This window comes from Crassostrea angulata, chromosome 10 (genome assembly GCF_025612915.1).
Source record: "Crassostrea angulata isolate pt1a10 chromosome 10, ASM2561291v2, whole genome shotgun sequence".
NCBI lineage: Eukaryota > Metazoa > Mollusca > Bivalvia > Ostreida > Ostreidae > Magallana > Magallana angulata.
In genome coordinates, this window is record NC_069120.1 from 35,450,975 (window position 1) to 35,472,422 (window position 21,448).

Here is a 21,448-nt window from a genome sequence, read left to right on the forward strand (position 1 = left end):
TTATATCTTAATGGAATTGCCCACAACCCCATCAAAATCTCATGATTTGAACAATTTCAGAAAGATCAGCTTGTCCTGACAACCTCAGCAGAAGAAAGCGTGTTAGGGTGCAACTAAATTCAGGCTCAGTTTGTATCTTGGCCCCATCTCCCCTCTCCTCTTGGGTGACCTATGTCAGCTATGATTTATTAAGGGTGACATGATGGGAGTCAATATCTTCATAAACATCTATATATTTTTCGGCTTTCATCCATCAGGCCTATCAGAACAGACAGACTCCTGCTAAACCATTAGCCTTGAAGTTCATTTCTTCAGCCTGACTAAGTGAAAGAAATCAATTACCGGAAGGAATTATTATATACCTAACATGGCCCATTTAGTCCAGAAATATCAACCTACCACAGGGATGAATATGGTTAACATTTGTCAAAACTGTTGCAGACATGGAATAAGACGTTCTATTGTCTTAGTAATCAGTTTGTTAATTATATCATTGCCGCTGAAAATTAGGTAAAAATTTACATGCCTGGCCATTGTGAGTCACAAAGATGTTTTGGGGAAATGAATGTGTATTAGGTCATAATGGCTTGTTAATGCGACACTTAAAGTTGACAGAATGGCAGAGAGAGATCATCTGATGTCTTTGAAGAGATCAGATGAAGTGGGCTTCTGAAATACATCATTGAGTGAAAAAAGAGAGCATTGTAACTGAGAAATTAATGTTCAAGAGAACTTAATGTTTTTTTACTCGGTACTCTAAGTCTATTCCTTTTGCTTCAGTTGGCCTCTGAAAACACAAATGCATATAAGCGGCCAAGGAATTTCTGTACACTGGGAATTAGCAAGCAGAATTTCCACTTCAAATGAAATTGGATTAGAAAAAGTACTTGACAGCTCCGGGTTCCTGTAGCAAGTTTTAGAATAGCTTTGATTAAATTGGCAGAATAGAATTTCCGAAAGAATTCCCCATTGTTCAGGAACCAAAATGCAAAAACATGTACAGTGGAAGGGGTCTTAAATGGAAATGCAAGGAATTCAATTCAGAATTGAATTTTTGGTCCCATGAATATAGTGCTTTTATCTAAGTTATGGTCAATAATTTATTGCAGTGTGACCTTTTGGTGTTTTCAAAATAGTTCAATTTTTTTTAAAGAAAAAAAAAACCTAGTTAAAGAATTTCACCCAGGACTCTTTAAACAAGATCTGTCTGGAGAAAATAACATAATCTTTGAAAATATTGATTTGCAGAAAGCATAAGCACACAGTATTTTAGGTATTATGAAATAAAAAGTTGTATAAAAAATTGTAAAATCCTATTGTGGGTAGTGTTTGCCAAGTTGTTCAGAGTAGACCGTTCTTGTTTGCTAACGGACATAAACCCCCCTCTTCTATTGACTCTAGTGGTCAAACAATCCTCTGCTTAGACCAGCTGTTTTTATTAGACGTAGGCATTGTAGGGTTTGAAGTTGTTTATAAATTTCAAATCTTTCTCGATTAAAACCTGAAAGTAGAAAGAAGACAACAGGAGAAACCGGGAGAAAAACAAACAAGCCATTATTTAGTTTCTTGGTAAAATTACTGTTTAATTTTTTGATTACTTCATGGGTAATTGATTTATGGCCATGGGTGGAGGAGATATATTGGTCTATAAATATTGATTACATATATCTCATGGAAATGTGTAAGGTTACAAATGGATGTACCCGGAATCGAAATTGTTATATGAAGAGTTTCTTGAAATTCATTCTCAGACTAGCCCATGCATGACCAAAAAGCTGTGAATTGAGACGATAAAAAAGTCTAGTATTCAAAGTTTGAATAATTGGTCTTGTCATATCTTCAGAGAATGCAAATTTAATCATCAGAGTAACAGGTTGCTAGGAAAGCTAGCCTCCGAGTGTGAAGTTTCAAGGGTTATAGTCTATTGTTTTTCCTGTAATGGAGATCTGGTGCGGGGAACAGAGAGTTCGTGTTGCTTCTTATCAGAGTGAGGCCATCGTGAATCATGTTCCCCGTCCAATAAATTCACATATTATCTATTTTTTACAAGACTGAAACTATCACCTTGTGACCAGTCTACGACTATTGAAAGGAAATAAAATACAACAAGCACCCCATTCCTACTTGCTTAATGAACTGTGCTCAGGGGTGAAAACTCGATAGCATTGGGGAGGCTTGATAACCCCATAGCGCAAGATGATGAAACAGATAAGAGGGAAACATTGCATAATCTGGACCAGGAATAGAAGAAAAAGAAGTTAAGAGACTATCTGATAACATAAGATGCATTTCACTATCAAAACACAGCCAAACAAATTTGCCAATTCCTCAGTCAGATTTTTTCTTCTTCAAAAATAGTATAAAAAGAGCAACAAATTTTTTTTCCCAATAATGACATTTTTACTATGTATTTTTCCCCGGTACCATTAAATAGAACTGGTCTTGAAGGTGCGATATTAGTCTACTTATGGGCAAGGATGGTCTTTTGTGAGTGGTATTTTTACAATGCAACATAAAAACCCAAGTTGTCTCTGCGGGATCAGAAATGATGTTTGATGTAACGCATGTGGTTATTGGTATGGATTATAGGGACTTAAATGAAATGGTTGGATGAGGTTTGTCACTTCCAAGGGGAGGAGAGGAATGATGATGCCACATCAGAGAAATAATGCATTTGTCAATTGCATCTTTCTAATGGCAGTCTGGGGAATGGTGATAGAAATTTCAAAGCAAAGCAACCAGAGATTTTTCAGAGTTCCTGGAGGCATTTCATTATGTGCATAACAAAAAGGAGGGAGAAACGAATTAGGAAACATGCTTGAAATAGTACAACTGGTTTTGGAGATACATTAATGCATTATTTTTAGAAATCAATTCCATTGTCCGTCATTTCCTGAATTGCAACAGGTGATGGTTGTTGTTTCAGTACGGTTTCCGACAAAAGAGTTCCACATGTATTCTCATACCAGCAGACAATGGAGAAAGTTTGCCATTCTCGGCAGCTCATTCAGGATTATTGACTCAAATTTACTATTTTCGAAATTTCTTCTCCAATGAGGCGGAGATGTTGACTGATATTATTCCTGAGAGTACCGAGCAATCAGTAATTATGCCACAGCTAATTAGGTGTTAATTTCATTTACTTTTTCTCCCCCTTACAAAATCTAATGTTTAGAGAATCAATCTGTGACTCACAATATAATCCAGGGGCCCATTGTTTCACATTTTGTTTCATTGGAGATTTGTTTGAAAAGTATCGGAGAGAGTTGCATTACGAATTCTTTACTTCTCGCTTGTAGTTTTTAATCGTTAATATTTCAGTGGCCAGGATGTATTTAAATCCGATCTCTTAGATTTTCCAAACATGTCTTTATCCCATTCTCTGTAATATTTATTGTAGCTGGAAATTGAAGCATTAGCTTAATGGCTTAAGAGTTCACAGTCAGTTTATGACAGATAAAATTTTGCGAGCCTAATTGCAATTGTAAACAATAGAACTATTAGTTGTAAATAGATACCTTAGATCCTCTCAGGTATGCTAAATGAGGGACTTTTGGAGGGGGTCAGCCATGATAAAAGAAGGTGAACAGATAAATCGACCATATGAAACAAATTTAATTTTCGGAATTGTCTTTTCACGATTATTTTAAACATCTAATATGTGGGATTTTATTGTTCTCTTTGAAGTCTTCCATGCCTTTTTGAACAGTTGACAAGCATTTTGTATGAATTTGTTGTTAAGATGTATGGAAAAATGATACACCTCAATTTTGATTTCGGCTACCTTTAAAGTGCTTGCTTTAGATATACATTTTTTTTTTGAAGTGCAATGGCACAATGGGATCTTTCACGTTTTTATACACCTGTGGTCATTTTTAAATGGGTTATTACCTCAGTTAACAACAGTGAAGAAAGGTAATTTGTACCTGATGATATACCTTTCTAGCGCATATTTCACACTCAAATGGGATTCGATAATCCCGGCACGGAATCGGTGGCCATGAAGAATTTCTCAGGTTTTGTGTATTTTCCAGTACAAGTCATTGGGTATTTTTTATGGGTACGAAATTGAGTGATTCAAGATTAAAGCATTTGTTATAAAATGTTATTTGTGTACAAGTAATGGCTCATTCAGAATTATCTAAACACTATGGGAATAGAGGCTACTTTGTTTGGGTTTCCTTTTTATAAAAAAAAAAAAAATTGTTGAAAGCACCGAATCGACTAGGATTATGTTCGAGTCAAGTGGTCTGATAGGTAAACGAGCCTGACCAGTACTATTAAGGTGTACTTCACTTAATGTCTATATATCTTTTCTCACAATAGACCCTCTTCAAAATAAAAAAAGAAAATCCAAGATTTTAAGTAGGAATTAAGTAAAATATTTTGACAACTATTTTTTGTGTCCTTTCTCCCCTAAACATATGTGTCTGCTTGGAAGAATTTTTTTTTCATAATCTGATTAAACCAAAATTTAGAATAAGAATGGTTTAGAAAATCCCTCATTTGTTTGGTGATTTCGGCTAGATCATATCAGTTGAAGTTGTATTGTTCACCGAGGTAGATTAGACGTTCTCCAGCCCAGGCAGTCTCCATTGGACTTTTGTACGAAAATATTTATGTTTGATAAATGTTGGATAGCATTCAAGCCCTTATGATACAGCCAGACAGAAAAAAAAATAATGTAGGCATGTTTTGAGTAAAATGTCTCCACTTTTATTTAGCAATTGGTATGGGAAAAAATAATCTTGTATTTATTTTCTCAATTAAATTAATGGATTGTTAAACCTGGGTCTTAACGAATGGAGACAATTTTGTGCCATCTGTCTAAATATGTCTGTCATGTAAATATTTTCATTTGTCATATTTTATTTGTGCTTTCAAGAGCACTTAAGTTCACAGACTTGCACATGATTAAACTTGAAATGTTTTTCATTAGGTGGCTCCAGATTACATTGTCTTTATAGAAATTTTAAAAAATTCTTACATGAATTCTAAAAATATATATTTATAAATCATGACATCTATAAAAATCGAGATGAATATAGATTCATGAAAATGTGAATGTGTTAATACAGTACAGTCAGTACAGTTTTTCTTTATTTTGCTCATTCAGTCTACAAAACCCAATGTGCCTATTACATTGAGCTGTTCATTTTAGAAAAAAAGACAGAGGTGATAATTCATGAATGGGGGCAGTATGCTTGTCTAATTCTCCTTGTCATTATCTCCCCATTTTCCCTGCAGGAGTTACTCCCCTTGAGGTCCCAAACATTGTGTCACCTTAATCTACTGGGTTTCCCAATCTTATCTGTCGCTGTCATCGACTGATTGTGAGGTTGATAAAGGTATTTGTCTTTGTCAATTTGGAGAGGTCCAGGTAGTTTTTTCCACTGCTAATTGATAGCTAAGCAGTAGAGAAAGTCTCTTCTTCAAGATGTGTAGATAGGAGATAAAAGTTTCGATTCCTTTTGAGTACGGCTCAGTTATATCATAATCTCATGATTTGGAAGAAATCCATTCAAAAAAGTAAATTAGCCCTCTCTGAGTTTGTATTGCTAATTTGACAGTCGATTGGAACTACAATCATACAGCCATGAACACGTATGACCTCACCTGGCTGGCTGTGTTTAAGTGCGCTGAATTAATAGGTAAATCCCGATCATCAGATCATCGCTAAACATGATTGGCAGCCCCCACGAACAGATGGTAAATAGCGCTCACCTTTGATGAAACCAACAGATACCTTTCAATAAACAGGCTGAAGTTGTTCTATCTTCACTGGTTCACGCAGTCAACAAAAAGCATTGAAAATCTGTGATAAATGGTTGGATGCGATGCCCTACGCATCTCTCGGAGGTTTCTGCACCAAGGGAAAAAATCTTAGCTATTCCTATACATAACCTTATGTTGATGGAAGAGTAAACCTTGCAGGAAAATCGAGGATAAAAGGAAACCTAGAGTTCCCAATTGTTCTTTATTAAACTGGCAATTTCTAGGGGTGGGATGTGGGCTGGTTGAAGGGGGGGGGCAATAAAGAACAAAATTAAGATGTATTTAGAGAAAGATCGTAACTCGATGACAGTGATGTTGATAAACTAGGATTTTTACCTCTCCAGAAATGACAAATGCTAGGATTCAACTCCAAGTGGGGATCATTTGCCATACATGGAGGAGGTGATTCTTCTGTGCCACACTTAGAAGAGGGGAAAACAGCATTAGATTTTTCTTTTCATGCACCTTGACAAGATCTTGAATTTGTTTGACAACAGGTGCATGCACCAAGAAAAGGTTCAAATTCCCGCTGATAGATCTCCAAATGCTCCTCCCCCTCCTCAAGATCTGTTAATGGCTTGTTCTCCTAGTGACACACAGTTATCATTACCTCAAAACGTCAGGCAGTTTATTTTTGCTCAATGTTTCATACATGTCAATAGAAAGTTAGGAACTTGCAATCTCTTTGAATTTTTGGGGGTGGAAAACAAAGAATCAGGAAAGAACATTGGGCCAATTCTTCAATTCTTCCCCCAGGCTTGAATTTATGTTGACTTTGTCTGTGAGATGGGTTCCTCAGTGTGTGAAAGAATCTTTTATTCAATAAAAAGTGAAGACATATTGACAGGACCCTTCTCAAGCAGACTTAACCTGAATTTTCTCCGTCAAGGGGAGGGATCAATCGCCTATTGCTGATACCATATCTTCATGGGATTGAAAAGCAACCAAGATAATCCTATGATCACTCTTTAATCGCTGTATTATCCGGATGCATTTTACCTCCAATTATTCTTTTTTGTCTTCCATTTGATCCTCTTCTCACAGAAAACTTAACTCATCCCCAAACTTTTGATCCCAATTTATGCAAGTGGGTACTTCAGGATATCAAAACGTTTGCCAGCCCTTCTTAGTCATGGCTGTTGCTCCCAGTGCATCAGGAATGCAGAGTGCATTTGGGGAACTCAGCAATCTACACTGAAATTTCTGAAGAATAATGTGAATTGGAAATATGGCGTAGATGTTAAGTAAATTGTATTTAATCACAAACTTGGCGATATAACATAGGGAAAAATAATAATTGCTCAACACAGGTGCAAAATTTTTTTTCTTCAATTACAAAATTGGCTCTATCATCAGAAGACCATTTTATTTTCTCACCAGACAGTCAAATTTGTTTAATTAAGTTATGCAACAAACATATGATGCATAAAACCATTAGATTTAATGATAGTTGACATGCTTTTGAATGCAGGGTATATATAGAAATTTTAGTCATTGGGTGCACAATTAGCAGACGGCCATTTCTCACATGGCAGGGGTATCTGATTATCTGTATTTTAGCTGGTCGGGATCAGATTTCATATTGTGATAATATTTGCAGATGATTGGGAAATTCAGAAGCATATCACCTAGGTGGCAATTATTAATTAGTAAATAAAAACGGAATAGATGCTATCAATTCACAGGTGTGGAGTGGAAAGAAGTGCACTCAAAAACTCCTTGGATTGCTAAATAAGTTTTTTAATTGCTTTAGCAATAATGCTTTATATCTATAAAGATAGACGTCTTATCTTCTTATGTATGCTGTTTTTCTTTATCCAAATTAATCCTAATGAAAATGAATCAAGCTGCTTGATTTCTGAATGAAATTTTTTGTGAAGGGGTGGTATTTTGCTACAATCTGGTTGAATTTTAATTTACTTTCAGATCGCATGCTTTTTATCTGAAGTCAAATTCCTTTCAAATGTGTAAATGGTTTATAAAATACATATTTCTAATTTCATTTTTTCTCTTTATCAATATACCAGAGTGTTAGCTGATCGATGTGTTGGGGGGCTGGCGCCAAATTGTCATTGAAAAAAATTGGCCTTTGATTTTGGATACATGAAAAAAAAAATATTCCCCCTAACTTAAGATCAATGATATATCTTCAAGAGCTTACACAGCTTGTCAGAAGGAAATCTAAATTGGAATTTAACAAGAAACCCTTGGAAGAAGGAGGAGGAAATGGTTGTTTTTTGGTAGGGGTAAGAATATTTCCAACTCCACTGCTGAAGAACAAAGGGTGTTGAGCAGTTGTGCCTTTTGCTCTAGCTTTACATCACCAAAGGCACCATGTTTCTTTGTCTTTGGAACATCTTTGACATGGTGGGAATGCTGGAGCCAGTTGATTCTAGATAGTTTGAAGTGGTCCAGTGTTATTTGATAGAACTTGTATGTGTATTGGGTGCATAGAGTTGGGTTTGGGTTAATAGAACTGAACTAGCTATACTTAAGAAGTGACATATTGGTCATATGGAAGGTTAACAGCACTTAAAAAATTGTTTTGTGTCCAGCCCAGCCAGGTGGCCAGGTTTGGGACATTAAAATTTTTGCTGATATGGGTTATCAGGTGTCTTGATAGTTCTGTCATGAGCTAATCCACTAAAGAACCCTAGGCACTCAGATCAAACTCTCCCTTAACCTAGATGAGGTAACCAAGCTTACAGGTGACATTGCCATGGAAATGGAATAATGGAACCTATTCAGATTTTGTGCAAAAATTGATTATGAACCATCATGACAAGAAGGACAGTCTTTATTAGAAATGATTGAAAAAAGGGAATTCAGCAGAGAGACTTGCAATTGATTATCTGTTAATCATACGGAACTGTCATTTTGCTGAGACAGATGTAGATGGCCTTTTTTGTTACATTCAACAGGCATATTTTGATGATAAAAAAATCAGATTATTGAACAGAAAGAGCCTGTCAGACACAGTGAAACCTTGCACAATCATCTGATCAAATGGTATTAACTGTCACTTTTTCTCAAAAACGTTAGACAATCTGGATTCTGTGGAAGTGGCTGTTGTAGAGCCGGTGCCATTGAGAGGTGTTACTTTCCTTATTCAAAAGCAGCCATTGCTTTCGAAGGTGGGAATATACAGTATAGATATTGGCAGATTTGACGGATGGAAAGATTTCTGTGGCTGCATGAGCCTTTAATGCCAAATGTGTCTCTAGTTTCTATCACATCATTGAAAGGTATCTGATAGACACGAGAGTAGATCTTGCATGCCTTCTGCCACACACATGAAATTGTATCATGGATGAATTGATTATGAAGTGTGCTCAGATTTTTTAATAAAAATATCTCGTGTTTTAGCACAGCAGGTGTTGTTTCATCCTGCCAATGCTGCTTTATTTTGCATAATCTCAGCTCACTTCATTAGTATTAATAGGGATCAATCAAAATCTTCTTGTCGGCATTTAGATATATGTTTATCTTTTAAAAATCGATGAAAAATTTCTGTTGAGTACAACAGCTAGATTACTTCTTGCACTTCCTTCAATCAAAGCAGACTCCTAAATGAAGAAATTGGCGGAAAAGAAAGAATGCTCAAATCCTATTAGGTGCATGACTACCTCATAGGGACAGATCAAAGAGGCAGGGAGTTACTCCTCCTGCTCGTTACATCATAAACCCACAAGTCAGACATAATTACATCACTGGGGAGGAATGGGGTCAGATTTGGGAGGATTCCATCCCCTTTGAAGATCTATTTCTTCCTTGGTATTGTCATTGTAGTTGTGTCTGGTCTTACTCACTTTCCGAGTTAACCTTTTTTCTGCTTATTAGCCCTTTTCCTAATCACATTTTCCCCAGTTCATTGGCTACAGAGTTGCTTTTTCTGTGTTCTGCTGGTCACAGAGAGACTCCCCCTCCCATTTTGCATGATATGGATTCTCTGAAGCTTCAGGAAACTGCATTTATGGGAATTAGCAGAATCTAAAACAGATAGCTTAGTGATTATTAGAAGACACTTATTTGATTACTTCTGTAAATTTTGCCATGATAGCCTTGGTGGAAAAGCTAGAGGATTGAGGGTGTTGCTAATTTTGACCAAATTCTTTGGCTCAAACTTTCTACATGGTCACTCATCAAGAGCAGGGCTTCAGAATTGATTGATACCATTTAGCAAAAGCTGTTTCCAGAAGCACTGTAATGGAACAGAGCTTCTTTGGTCAAATGTAATACATCTGTAAGATTGGATAGAAGGGTATCAGTGAAATGCTGCATCTCATGTAAATCATGTTTTTGAATTCATTGGATAATTATGAAGCAAAGAAAGCTTGTCTGATTCTTATGATAGAATTAGTGAACATGATACTTGGGAGAGAAGTAGGGTGGGATCTCTCTATCCATTCAGCCTGGAGACCATCTCACCCCCCTGCTGTCAGGGGGTCATTAGGCCTAAATTAGCACCTCCTGGCCAGCATAACATCATTTGATAACCCAAATGGATTTCAAGTGTAAACAGTGACAGATTCGTAAACAATATGCTTCAAGGGTAATTATCCCAAAGCAAGATGGTCAGGTAAAGGGGTTAAAGGTTATGTTGCCAATGATGGGATGCATCTTTTGCTTGGCAAAGAAAATGTCACATTAACATAGCAATGTCAACGGTTGCTGGACGGGTCACGGCCAACTATGTGACCTTTAGGGGGGTCGCCATTACACGGGTAATTTGGTTATGTCTGCAGTAGGATAGGCGTCTGGCAAAGGCTCCCTCTTCAAAAGTATATCCATTTCTTTGAATTACCCGATACCCATTGCATATTAGCATGTGTTTGAAATACTGGAGATAAGAGAACACCAAAAAAATTCCAGGAGAGTTTACAGAACTTTGTAGCCATAGTGTGTTTGTCCAGGGCATGGTAGACAGCCTAAACACATACAGCATGGGTCAATCTGGCAGACGGAGAAGAAAAATTACACTGGCATGAAATGTATATAGGTTTGATTAAACTTCCCCATTAATGGCTAATTTAGATATGACAGGTATGCAGGTCTGGGCAATAGGCAACAGATGGGAGGGTTAATGTGCTTCAAGTTCCCACTGGAAAGTTGTGTAGAATTCTACAGCCATGGAATTTCAATCAATTCCTGCCAATACTATCCTTGAGAAATATCATATTTTCAGAAGACCTATGAACTTCCAGGTTGCTTCCTGCTTTCATTTCAGGGGCACTTGTCAGACATTTGTGACCATGAAAATTTTTTGAACAAAATTGGAAAAAGTTTCTTAATCGAGAGCCTCTTATCACGGTTAAAATGATGGGGGTAAACATATCTGTGTGTTGTAATAAGGCACCACGCTGATAGCACAATCAAAATCAAGTAGCCGAGAGAATGCAGCTCCATCTTTATCATGTTTTATACATTATAATGGGAGATAACTGAAGTAGATGCACAGGTCAATAGATACTTCACTTCAAAGAAAAGTCTGTATTGAATATATAGTATGGAGAAAGAAAATGTTTTTCTATTTTTCATGAATCAATGCAGGCTCCCTGTCTCAAACAAAACAGTGTACCCATACTGCGAAACAACTTGGCATCACCAGGGGGAGATAAGTCTATTAAAATAAAAAAATTAAAACCTAGTTTCTTATGACATGTATAATCAATTTTGGGGGGGTTTACGTGTAATTGTTTATGTTGAAAGTTGATTCAATTTTGTTTTAAATTCTTTGATATGAGTTTTTTATCACTAAGTTCTTCTTTCTTAAAATCTTACTCCTATTCTAAACAAAGTAAGGAGCTAGGGGCTATAGCTGTTCCAACCCCCACAGATTGTGAAAAGGCTGAGAGAACACTATCATATCTTACAAACAAACCGCAAACCACAGATACTACAAAAATGTCGGAAGATATTTTTTTGCATGTACAAGTAATTAAAACTGATTAATGTTTTTTTTCTTCTTCAAGCAAACTGTACCGATCATTAGCAGTTAATTAGCCGATATATCTCCCCCCGCTGATTCTATATATATGTTTAAATTTTTGATTAGGTCGATGCTAATTAATGCTTTTAGGGTAACAAGATAGCGGGATATTGGACCTCCCTCAGCATTGAGGGTCTGTCAAGGGTCGTGTTCTGGAAATCTGTGGATTGAATAACCCAGGTGCTTAGGTAGATAGTGGCCAGATAAGGCTATTGTGTACTCCGGTGTTTTATGGATATTTACGACCCACTTTTTTGTACATGACACTAATCGTATCTGCACTTTATCATGAAGGATACTTATCACATTATCAATTCGCATTTTTTTTTTTAACGCAAGAGACTTACAGCGGAATCTTCTGCTGTAGGAGCAAATATCGGTATTGTTTCTAAGATTATATTCTCGTCAATTGCAATTGAAGTGTCAGTCCTGATTTTCCAAGAGGACCAGATCTGGCAGATGTTGATTTTAAGTGTTGAGAAGGCATCGTTGGTGACAATTGGTCTTTTGGTGGTAAACAGTTTGTGAAGGAATAGACTTAACGGGGGAAAAAAATTAAACCTTTTTATTGTATGTTATCGTAGATAAATCAGTGCGTGGGATTGTAGAACGGAACTTGAGTTTTGCCATTATGGAGTGGAATTGGGGTGAAATTGTTCTATTGGGGAAATAAGTAATGGACTGGAAAACTGTAATGTCTGCAAATCTAAGAGTTTTTGTGATTTTTTACAGATTTTAGAAATTTGTTTACTTCAGTTGAAAACCCGGGCTGTTAAATTCTGTGTTTGGGGGTGTAAATTGTTTGTTTAATCAAGAATTCCCATTAGTGAGTGATTCCCCTTATTGCTTTAAATGTTTTAATTGGTAATAAAGTCAAGTAGATACGTGGATCCCGATTTGCATTTTATCCTCGTTTTAGGGAAACTTGACAATAAAACTGAATTGAATACTGGCAGTTGTAATTATTTTCCATTAGATGTGCTCTGATCAGAATCCTAAATTACTTATCCCTCAAACACTGTTAGCCACTGCCAAATCCCAGTAGTACATTATCCACACAGTGCGGTACATCCATTTGTACAGGGGAGGAACAAAACTCTTAATTTGCTTTTATCCAATGTTTTCCAGCTTGGGTATAGTTAGGTTATAATGGTTTAATGTGTCAAAAGTGTATTGTCACCAATACATATGATCGAAAACAACACCATTTTTTTGCCTAGAGTTCAGTGTATTTCTATACCCATTGCAAAGATTAAATTTTTCAAAAGAATTCAATGGGGGAAAAATAAACTTCTTTGGAGGTTTCGTGCACACATCTCGTACATACATCGGGTATATTGTTTGACCCTACCAATCTCGCAAAATCTTACAGGTGTTCGACCTACGTTAAGAACTTGCAAATTCATACTATTTTGATAGAAAATATAAGGTGCGAATATCTGTAGAATCTTGATAGTGTTGATTTATATGGAGGTTGTCAACTTCCGTTCATTTGAAAATATCTGTTATCCGTCAAAAGTATTTAGTTTGGAAAGATAAAACCCAGAAACGCTAGACCACACTTTACGTCAGAAAAGTGTAAGTTGGATAGAAAAATAAACATTTTTTTTTCAAAAACTGAACAAATATAAGAAAGAAAAATTGTCACAGTGAATGGCATTATCAAAAATTCAAATCTTCTCATAGTTCAATGTTTGTGTTCCTTGCGTCTAAAAGGGTTGTAATTTCTGACTGTGACTGGCTGACTTCTGTATAGAGTTTCTTACAATGACCAAACTTGAGTTCCCCTAGACAAAAGAAGCTTGTCAACTTCCAATCAGAAAGACAAAAGAATGGGTCACAAAGCCGATGGCAGAATGGGGCAAAGGCCTACGAGTTCTCACATAGAACAAAAATCGTATTTGGAAGAAAAAAAAATAACCGCAGAGACACATAATACGATAATCATCAGTAAATGTTTGGTAGATTTGTTCGCGGGTTGATTCTATGCATGAAAATATTTTGACTTGTCATGGTACCCTATTATTACAAAGCTTAAAAAAAAAATCATGGTGGTTTTAAGAAACCTGTATGCCATAATGGCTGTATAACTGTGCATGGTTGTCTTCTGGAACTTGTGTGGTATTCTTATATTTCTTGACTATTTAAGGAATGCCTGTTTTAAAATCTGCAGATCGACTGATTAAGATCTACAGATATAAGAATGTAAATGCTCTGTGCTATTCAAGCCGGAAATATTACAGAAATTAGATATTATAATTTTCAACCGCAGTGGGCCTTGCTCTATTCAGGGTCTTTGCCGAATTTTAACCAAGCATATGATTTGATTGAAATGGGCTTTATGATGGTGAAATTTGGGATGTTATCGTGTTATAGCAGGTGCTGTGTTGTTTTGTATACGTTAATATCAGGGATCAGAAAAATCATGTTTAGTTGTCAAACATCCCCCAGTACACTTATTCACTCTCGCTCGGCAAGTCTCATCAAATTACGGAGCCTCATGCAAACTCCCATATCCATGAATGGTCTTCCCGCATCACATTTTTACGAATATTCCTCTTCTTGTCTATCCGATATATAGCGGGAAAAACTTTAATAAATGCCACAAACAATGCTATATTTATTTGATATTGTAAAGCCAAAATTGTAAAAACAAAAATGACAGAAAAAAATTAAAAAATGCCACAAACAATGCCATATTGGAAACGCATCAAAGTAACTCATGAATCACAGTGACATATTGGTAAATATTGGATGTTTGCTGTGTATCATCTTTCATTGAAAATTATGATAACTCTGCTCACTTTTCTTTACTGAAATCAAGCCTGAAGAGGCTTGTTAATACAGAGTAATTATTGACACTACAGCTTTAAGCGTGCATTCCACAAAAAGAACCATCAGACAAATAGGCTTATACAGGACCTGTGTATTTAATTCATCGATTTCGATGATACTTATCAAGGAGGTAATACTCTGTCAAGTGGTCATTGCACACTGGGCTATATTTGAAATGACATTTATTGATACGGATGGGCAGGCAAAGAATTGCAAATTAAAAAAGAATTTGAAATTTCAAAACAACCTGATGGAGAAAAAAAAAAAATCGAACAGTGTCAGCAGGTTATTTGAAGAAGGAATAAGAAAGTGCACTTGAAGATAGAATTTAGAATATAAAAGAAGAATAAATAATGAAACCAGGTTAAGATATTTTTGTGGTCCCTACAGATCGATTCATTACCTTACTGAACTGATCAGACAGTGGGTGCACTTTTAAACTTCTCATCATGTGAGCTGGGTACCGTATATAAATCTATTGTCAAGAGCTAACGACATTGGTGGAAATTAATTATGCAATGGAAGTAAATCTTTTTCTCTCAGCAGCAATGTCACCGTGGGTCTCTCACCATAGGGTTAAGTTGATGTTGAGGACCACAATAAATAATTTCATGCTTGTCGTCCAATTATGAGTGGACAGGTCCTAATAAATAATCTAATTTACCAACTGCTGTAGATATATCTGTCCATGCAGGGGTCAACTCTCATGCCGGGGACCCATTGTTAAGAGCTTCACTTTTCCACATTTGGGCTGTAAAATCCTGGGGTCTTTTGATGTTAGAGGGGAACAAAGGTTAACAATGGGAAATTTAGAGTTGTATCTTGATAAAAATCAGAATTTATGCTAGTCTTTATGGGATATTAACATTAAATGGGTGAAGTTTAAACTGGGATGAAATATAATTAAGGAACAGGTGCTTAAATGGCACTGAGGACAGCTATTTTGTCATTGGGAAAACTGATATGGATAGAATGGTACTCTTGCATGTCTGGAGGTAGTTTCATCCTTTGACCCTAGGCTAATTTGGAGAGAGAGAGAGAGAGAGAGAGAGAGAGAGAGTATTTATTACATAATATCCCAGAACAGTTACTGAGCTATTTTATGGTGATTTGACTTTAATATAAACTTATGACTTTCATGAGCTTGGAAGTCAGGGTGGAAATGGCTTTATAAACTCTCTTAATGTGAACCTGAGAGACAAGATCAAAGGAAATGCTAAGGAGGGTCTTAGGGAAAATATTTGTCTATTATGTAAACTATATTGATATAGACCCTATCTCCACAGAGTCCTCAGAGAGCAAGGGATTCCCCTTACTGTAATATGCTTGTGTATTGAGTGACTGCGCTGACTTTTAAATCTTGCAATTTGTGATGTATAAAAACAAAATTACACGTGTATGTAGTATCATCAAACAAGTTGAACAGAGAATCTGAAGAATAAACACTAATCTTCCTTCTATCACTGTCAAAATATTTTCACAGTAAACAAGCGTCTGCTGCTAATCTAATATGCTGTTCCCTCCCTTTATTATAAGGTTACCTAGGTAGCATAGGATATATTTTACTTCTTTTATGACTTATTGGTTTCTAAATTTATTTTGTGTGTAATTGCATGAAATCTGAGAAATATTATACATGCAGGTAGCATTCAAGAATCAAATTCTCAGACTAATTGAATAACAATAAGGCAATGGACCTTATGACCAGACACTAAAGAATCTCTCCATGGAATCTGCTGGGAAATAGACAATCCAATCAAAGCTGTAAAAATTAATGGCCAAAAGTGGATATAAGGCAGAAATAAAATTATATGGAATTATTATCCAGTTATTGACCAAAGAGACGTGTGCGAAATTGCCTTAACATCGGAAAACACTTGATTGATTAAGGTTTGGGAGACCTTCTTCGCCTGAACATATTGTTGGCTGTTTCATTTTCATGATAGATGGGCCTCATACATGGGGTATCGGCAGAACCATTCATCAGAGAGGCGAACTCGCCATGGTTTTTGCCAGGGTCACTCAATTTTCGAGATTTGTCAGGGGAACCATATATCCCTTAATATTCTAACTTATATTTATCATCTACATAATTTTCCGGGAGGTCAAATTGGGGTGCTTTATCTTTTGATTTTCTAATATAGCTGACAGGAATATTCGAGATCAATTTGAAGCTGCTTCAGTTCAGTTCCATATTGTTTCGGCCATGTTGGTTTCTGGACGTTTTCTCGTTTATCTTTGTTCTTATTGTTTATGGTACGCTGGGAAATGAGAGAGGCACATGGTTTGATTTGTGCAGGTTGAGGGGCATGTAAACAGAATAGACAAGAAATCTCACCACTTGATAACTTTCTTTCTCTTTTTTTTTTATCTCCTTTTTTTATGGAATGGTTCAGATGAGTTTGGGGGTGAATAGAATCAAAGAGAAACAAATACATCTCCAGGAAAAATAATCCAAGGTTTTCAAACACAAGAGCCTCATTTTCTTGCGGTTTGAAAATAAACACAGGAACACGATAATGCGTAGAAGTCACTCTTTATATGTAAACACTTCCAACATAAACTTTATATGTATAACTTTAACGATGATGTACAGATGATATTGTTATAGAAACTGTCTCGCTTAATGTGTAGGTATCAAGAATATTTATGGATACTTTGGACGTAAATACTAAATACCTTATACTTGGGGCCTTTGTGACTTTGCTTGATCTTTGGGCAGGTGGTAGGTGGGTAGGTGGAGGCCATTTAGATGTTTTATGTATATAGGGTCTTGGATACCTAATCAAAACATGAATGGCTATTCGGAACACCACATGCCACTTCATAAAGTTCACATAAAACTCTTGTTCGGTTCCTCAACCCCCAAAACCCACCTCTGGTTTTCCCGCTTGGACTTTCAAGTTATTAAAAATTCTCCCCCTTCTGTTCGATTGATTGATGCGCATTGTTTGAATAGACTAAAAAAGAGACAAGTTGAAGTTGTAGCCCATTAGGGTGACATACTAACGTCTTAAAGATGTAATATTGCCGTGACATCAAAAAGACTAGGGGCAATAAAACTATTTGAAATCAAAATGTTTTGTATTTTAACAGAGATGTGGTAAAAAAGGGATCACAGGGCTGATTCAATTTACAGGTGCTTGAAAATTACCCTTAAACAAAAGAGAGCAAATTTTTAAGTTCATAAATATTGTGAAACTTCCAGAATTCTCAGCTCTTCAAAGACTGTCTCAGACAAATTAGCAGTCATAAATGAAGTACATGATTGACTAATAAACTGTGTAATAAGAAATTGGTTAGAGATCAATGAAATATATAAAAAAATGTATATGAGATAATGAGAAAGGGGGAGGTATTATAAGTACTATAGACCAAACAGACAGAAAAAAATCTTTCATGTCGTCTCAAGGTGAAAAATATAAGCGAGAATTTTTATGCATCTAAACTGGCTCAAAGAACTTTAAAAAAAATAATTCTCTTTTAATTTTAGCAATTTGCACCCACGGAATTACTGCAGATGAACAAGCTCAAACAAGTAATAAATTATGGGCAAAAGTCATATATCCCTGAAGGAAAAAAAAAAATCTCAAGTTGCACATTCGTGTACCTATATGTTTGTTTATCTGAAAATCAAACGAAAAGACAAATGCTCTCTTTGTAAATTCGGCCTTTTTTTTTTTTTTTTTTGCCTCGTACAGGAAGTTTGTCTGATGGATGGGGGGGATTTAGCGGAGCTTTAAACTCTGCTAACAGATACTTGATGTATGACATTAAGCTAATCTATGAAAATAAAACTGGTGTTCATACCTATTTCTTCTCCGGCTTGAACATATGTGATTGTTTCTGGTTTTGTTTTGTATCATTTTGTTTCTTCTTCTTCTTTACCCTCTTTCATTTCTCTTTCTATTCACTTGAATAGTTGTGGAGAATTTTCTTTTAAAGAGAGAATGAAATAAACAGCTGCATTTATTCCACATCGATGGTTAAAAAGAGCAGAAAATGAAGTAGGAAAAACAAAATCTATTTGCGCAAGAATTAAGCATCTGAATTTATCTACCAGTGGCTGTTACATTCAGATGAAGAATATGAACTGCTCTCAGTGACCTCAGTACCTACATTTTCTTCCTCTCTCCGATTCTCATGTATTTGGTCAAAAAGAATTCTTTGAAATTAGAGTTAAAAAAAAATTTTGGCTTTGAAAATTAAACTTCAGACTCATTCTTCAAGCTAATTTTTTTCTACCAACCAAAGAATCTTCCATTTATCTTGATTACATGCTCAACAGATAACTCCGAGCATCAGTTAAAGAAATGAAATGAAAGTAGCCAGTTTATCAGTTATTTATGAACACAAGGCAAGAAGAGCTGAAGATTCTCATACACTGCTTCATACAGCACAGTGGAAACTGTATCTTTTCCCTCATTAGAAAAAAGTAAATAGGTTTTCTGCGTCCCTCATCATCCCTCCAAATGATATGACTTGAAAACAATCGTAGTGTTAGTTATTAGGAGAAGGGTGGAATATGCATTGCTGCTGTTTACAATGACAGATCGTATTTGATGTATGTAAACATTCTGTTGATTAAGATGTTAGCCAGCAGACAATAGCCTCTCATCATCGGGGTTTATCCATTCAACACAGTGGGTTAACAAGAAGTGTGTATATATACGCCAATGGACAAAAGGTTATACCTCAAGATACTAGCGCACACACGGAGAACATTTTCTCATGTCTTTGTTGCATACAATAAATCGTACATGTTTGGATACAATGAATTATACAATAGAACTTGTTAAGACGTATTTAAAATGTAGAGAGTACCTGTCCTTGTTGTATGGGCCATATATTTTAGAAAATCAAATTATTATAGGAATTTTTATTGATCTAGAATATGTGCGAAAATTTGGGTACAAGGTAGAGTTTATGATAACATGTTTTCTTCATGAATTGCATTATTTTACACAAAAAAATGAAATAGAAAACTGTGAACTTTGCATAATTGCAAATATTTGTCCTTTGAAGCAGTCAAACTCATGAAAACAATTTTTGTCTACTTGCAGATTTTTTCTCGGATTCTGCACTCCTTGGGAAAAGCCGCTTCCAAGATGACACCCCTAAATTTGTCCAGGAACCCGACGATAGCTACCACATTGTCCGGAACAAGCCAGCAACCGTTGAATGTAAAGCCATCAATGCCGTCCGCATTAACTTCCGCTGTGCCGGACAGTTCATGGAACCCACCCACATGGAAAACATCGTGGACCAAGAAACGAGCACGAAAATCTTGTCCGCCTTTGTCAACGTGGAGCGAGCGGACGTGGAGGAGTATTTTGGTGGAGATTTCTGGTGCGAGTGTTTTGCATACAACACCAATATAGGATTGGATGGCGTAGGAGGGATTACGAGCAAACAGGGCACTATCGAAATTGCATGTAAGTATGAGTTATCTGCCTTGAATTTTTTGTTTTTGGTCGTATATTTGACGAAGGTTGGATAATTCCAGTTCAACCTACCCTGCCCATTGATAGCTCTTAGGACAGCTATCACTAAGCCGCTTAATCATTCACACTCAAAAAATATTAACCCCCACCTGCCAGAGAGAGAAGGGTCTTCTCCCCCTCTAATGCAAGCCAGATCAATCAGTTTATGCAGGCTTAGATAGAGAAGTGTGCAGACATTTGATGAAATGTTCCTGGGTGAACTATGTCTTGCTGTGGGGGAGTTTTTCCTCACAGCAGGCCCAAAAGAAATTGATTTCCATAAGTCTTTACACACATTTAAGAGGTTTACTCTAATCCTGCTGAGAAATTGATTTGAAATTTGGCTGGATAAACCCTCCTCTGAGTTTTTTCAGTGGCTAGGTTATCTCCCCTTGCATCTGGGGGGATGGATAACATTTTTGAAAGCAATATGATCAAAAGTGATAACACATCCCCCTGATTGATGTGAATTTGGTCCGGAGTGATGAATGTATATTTGTAAACTAAATGTCGGATTTAGCTAAGAAAAGGGATTTTTCAATGCTGCTTCTTGAACAGGTGTGGTTTTTTTTAAGAAGGTAAACAAAGAAGTGCAGAAGTGTCATGAGTTGCCATTATAGATGTACTAATCCTGTAGGGCTTGACTTCTAAAGCCTTTAAAAGGCAGATGCATAGAGTAAATTGTCACATCCATGTCACTGGTGCTTCTATCTGGAACTCATTAAAAATTCAGAGCAATTTATCACAAAGAAAAACAATTGACTTGTAAATATTTCATCTGGCATGGAACTGGGAATCAGAGGTACCGCTATACAGATTCTATAGTGGGACAACAAAAGGCATGAATATCTGGATCTTTTATAGGATAATTAAACTATTGGTAAAAACAATTGCTCAATAATAAAAAGGAAAAAATAATAGATTGATCATGAAAAATTCAAAAGTCAAGCTGCTTGTAAGCTGTCAAATTAAAATGATGGAGCACTTCCCCGGGAGAAGAATGGGGGAACAGAGATTGAACGAGGGTGCGTTGTCACCACTTGAGCTCGTATTGACTTGGCCTCTACTCGTTTGACCACACAGTGATGGATCATCATGTACTTATTCACTTCTTCATCTGCTCCAATGTCTAAATAAGGGTAAAGGGGAAGCAATATAATTCTGAGTTTGATTAGATTTGGGGTTTATTTTCTAATGACACCTCTACCTGATGTTTTGTGATCCAAAAATAAGGAAAACTAAGAAATAAAAAACAACCTTCCAAAATAAACCCAACAGATAGATGAAAAATTGAAGGCACAAGCCGAGCATGTGCTAATGCTAATTAAGTTTTTTCTAGAGCGTTTTTTAAAAGAGTTGCTCTAGA

General features: G+C 36.2%; 1 protein-coding gene across 2 annotated transcripts in view; it reads left to right on the plus strand.

Moving 5' to 3' along the window:
- LOC128164742 (netrin receptor UNC5C-like) overlaps positions 1–21,448 on the plus strand; it is a 72,912-nt gene that overhangs the window by 14,188 nt on the left and 37,276 nt on the right. For both annotated transcript variants that reach the window (XM_052828736.1, XM_052828737.1), the window contains exon 2: positions 19,663–20,034. In XM_052828736.1, coding sequence (XP_052684696.1) covers positions 19,663–20,034 — 372 coding nt within the window. The remainder of the gene's footprint in view (positions 1–19,662; positions 20,035–21,448) is intronic.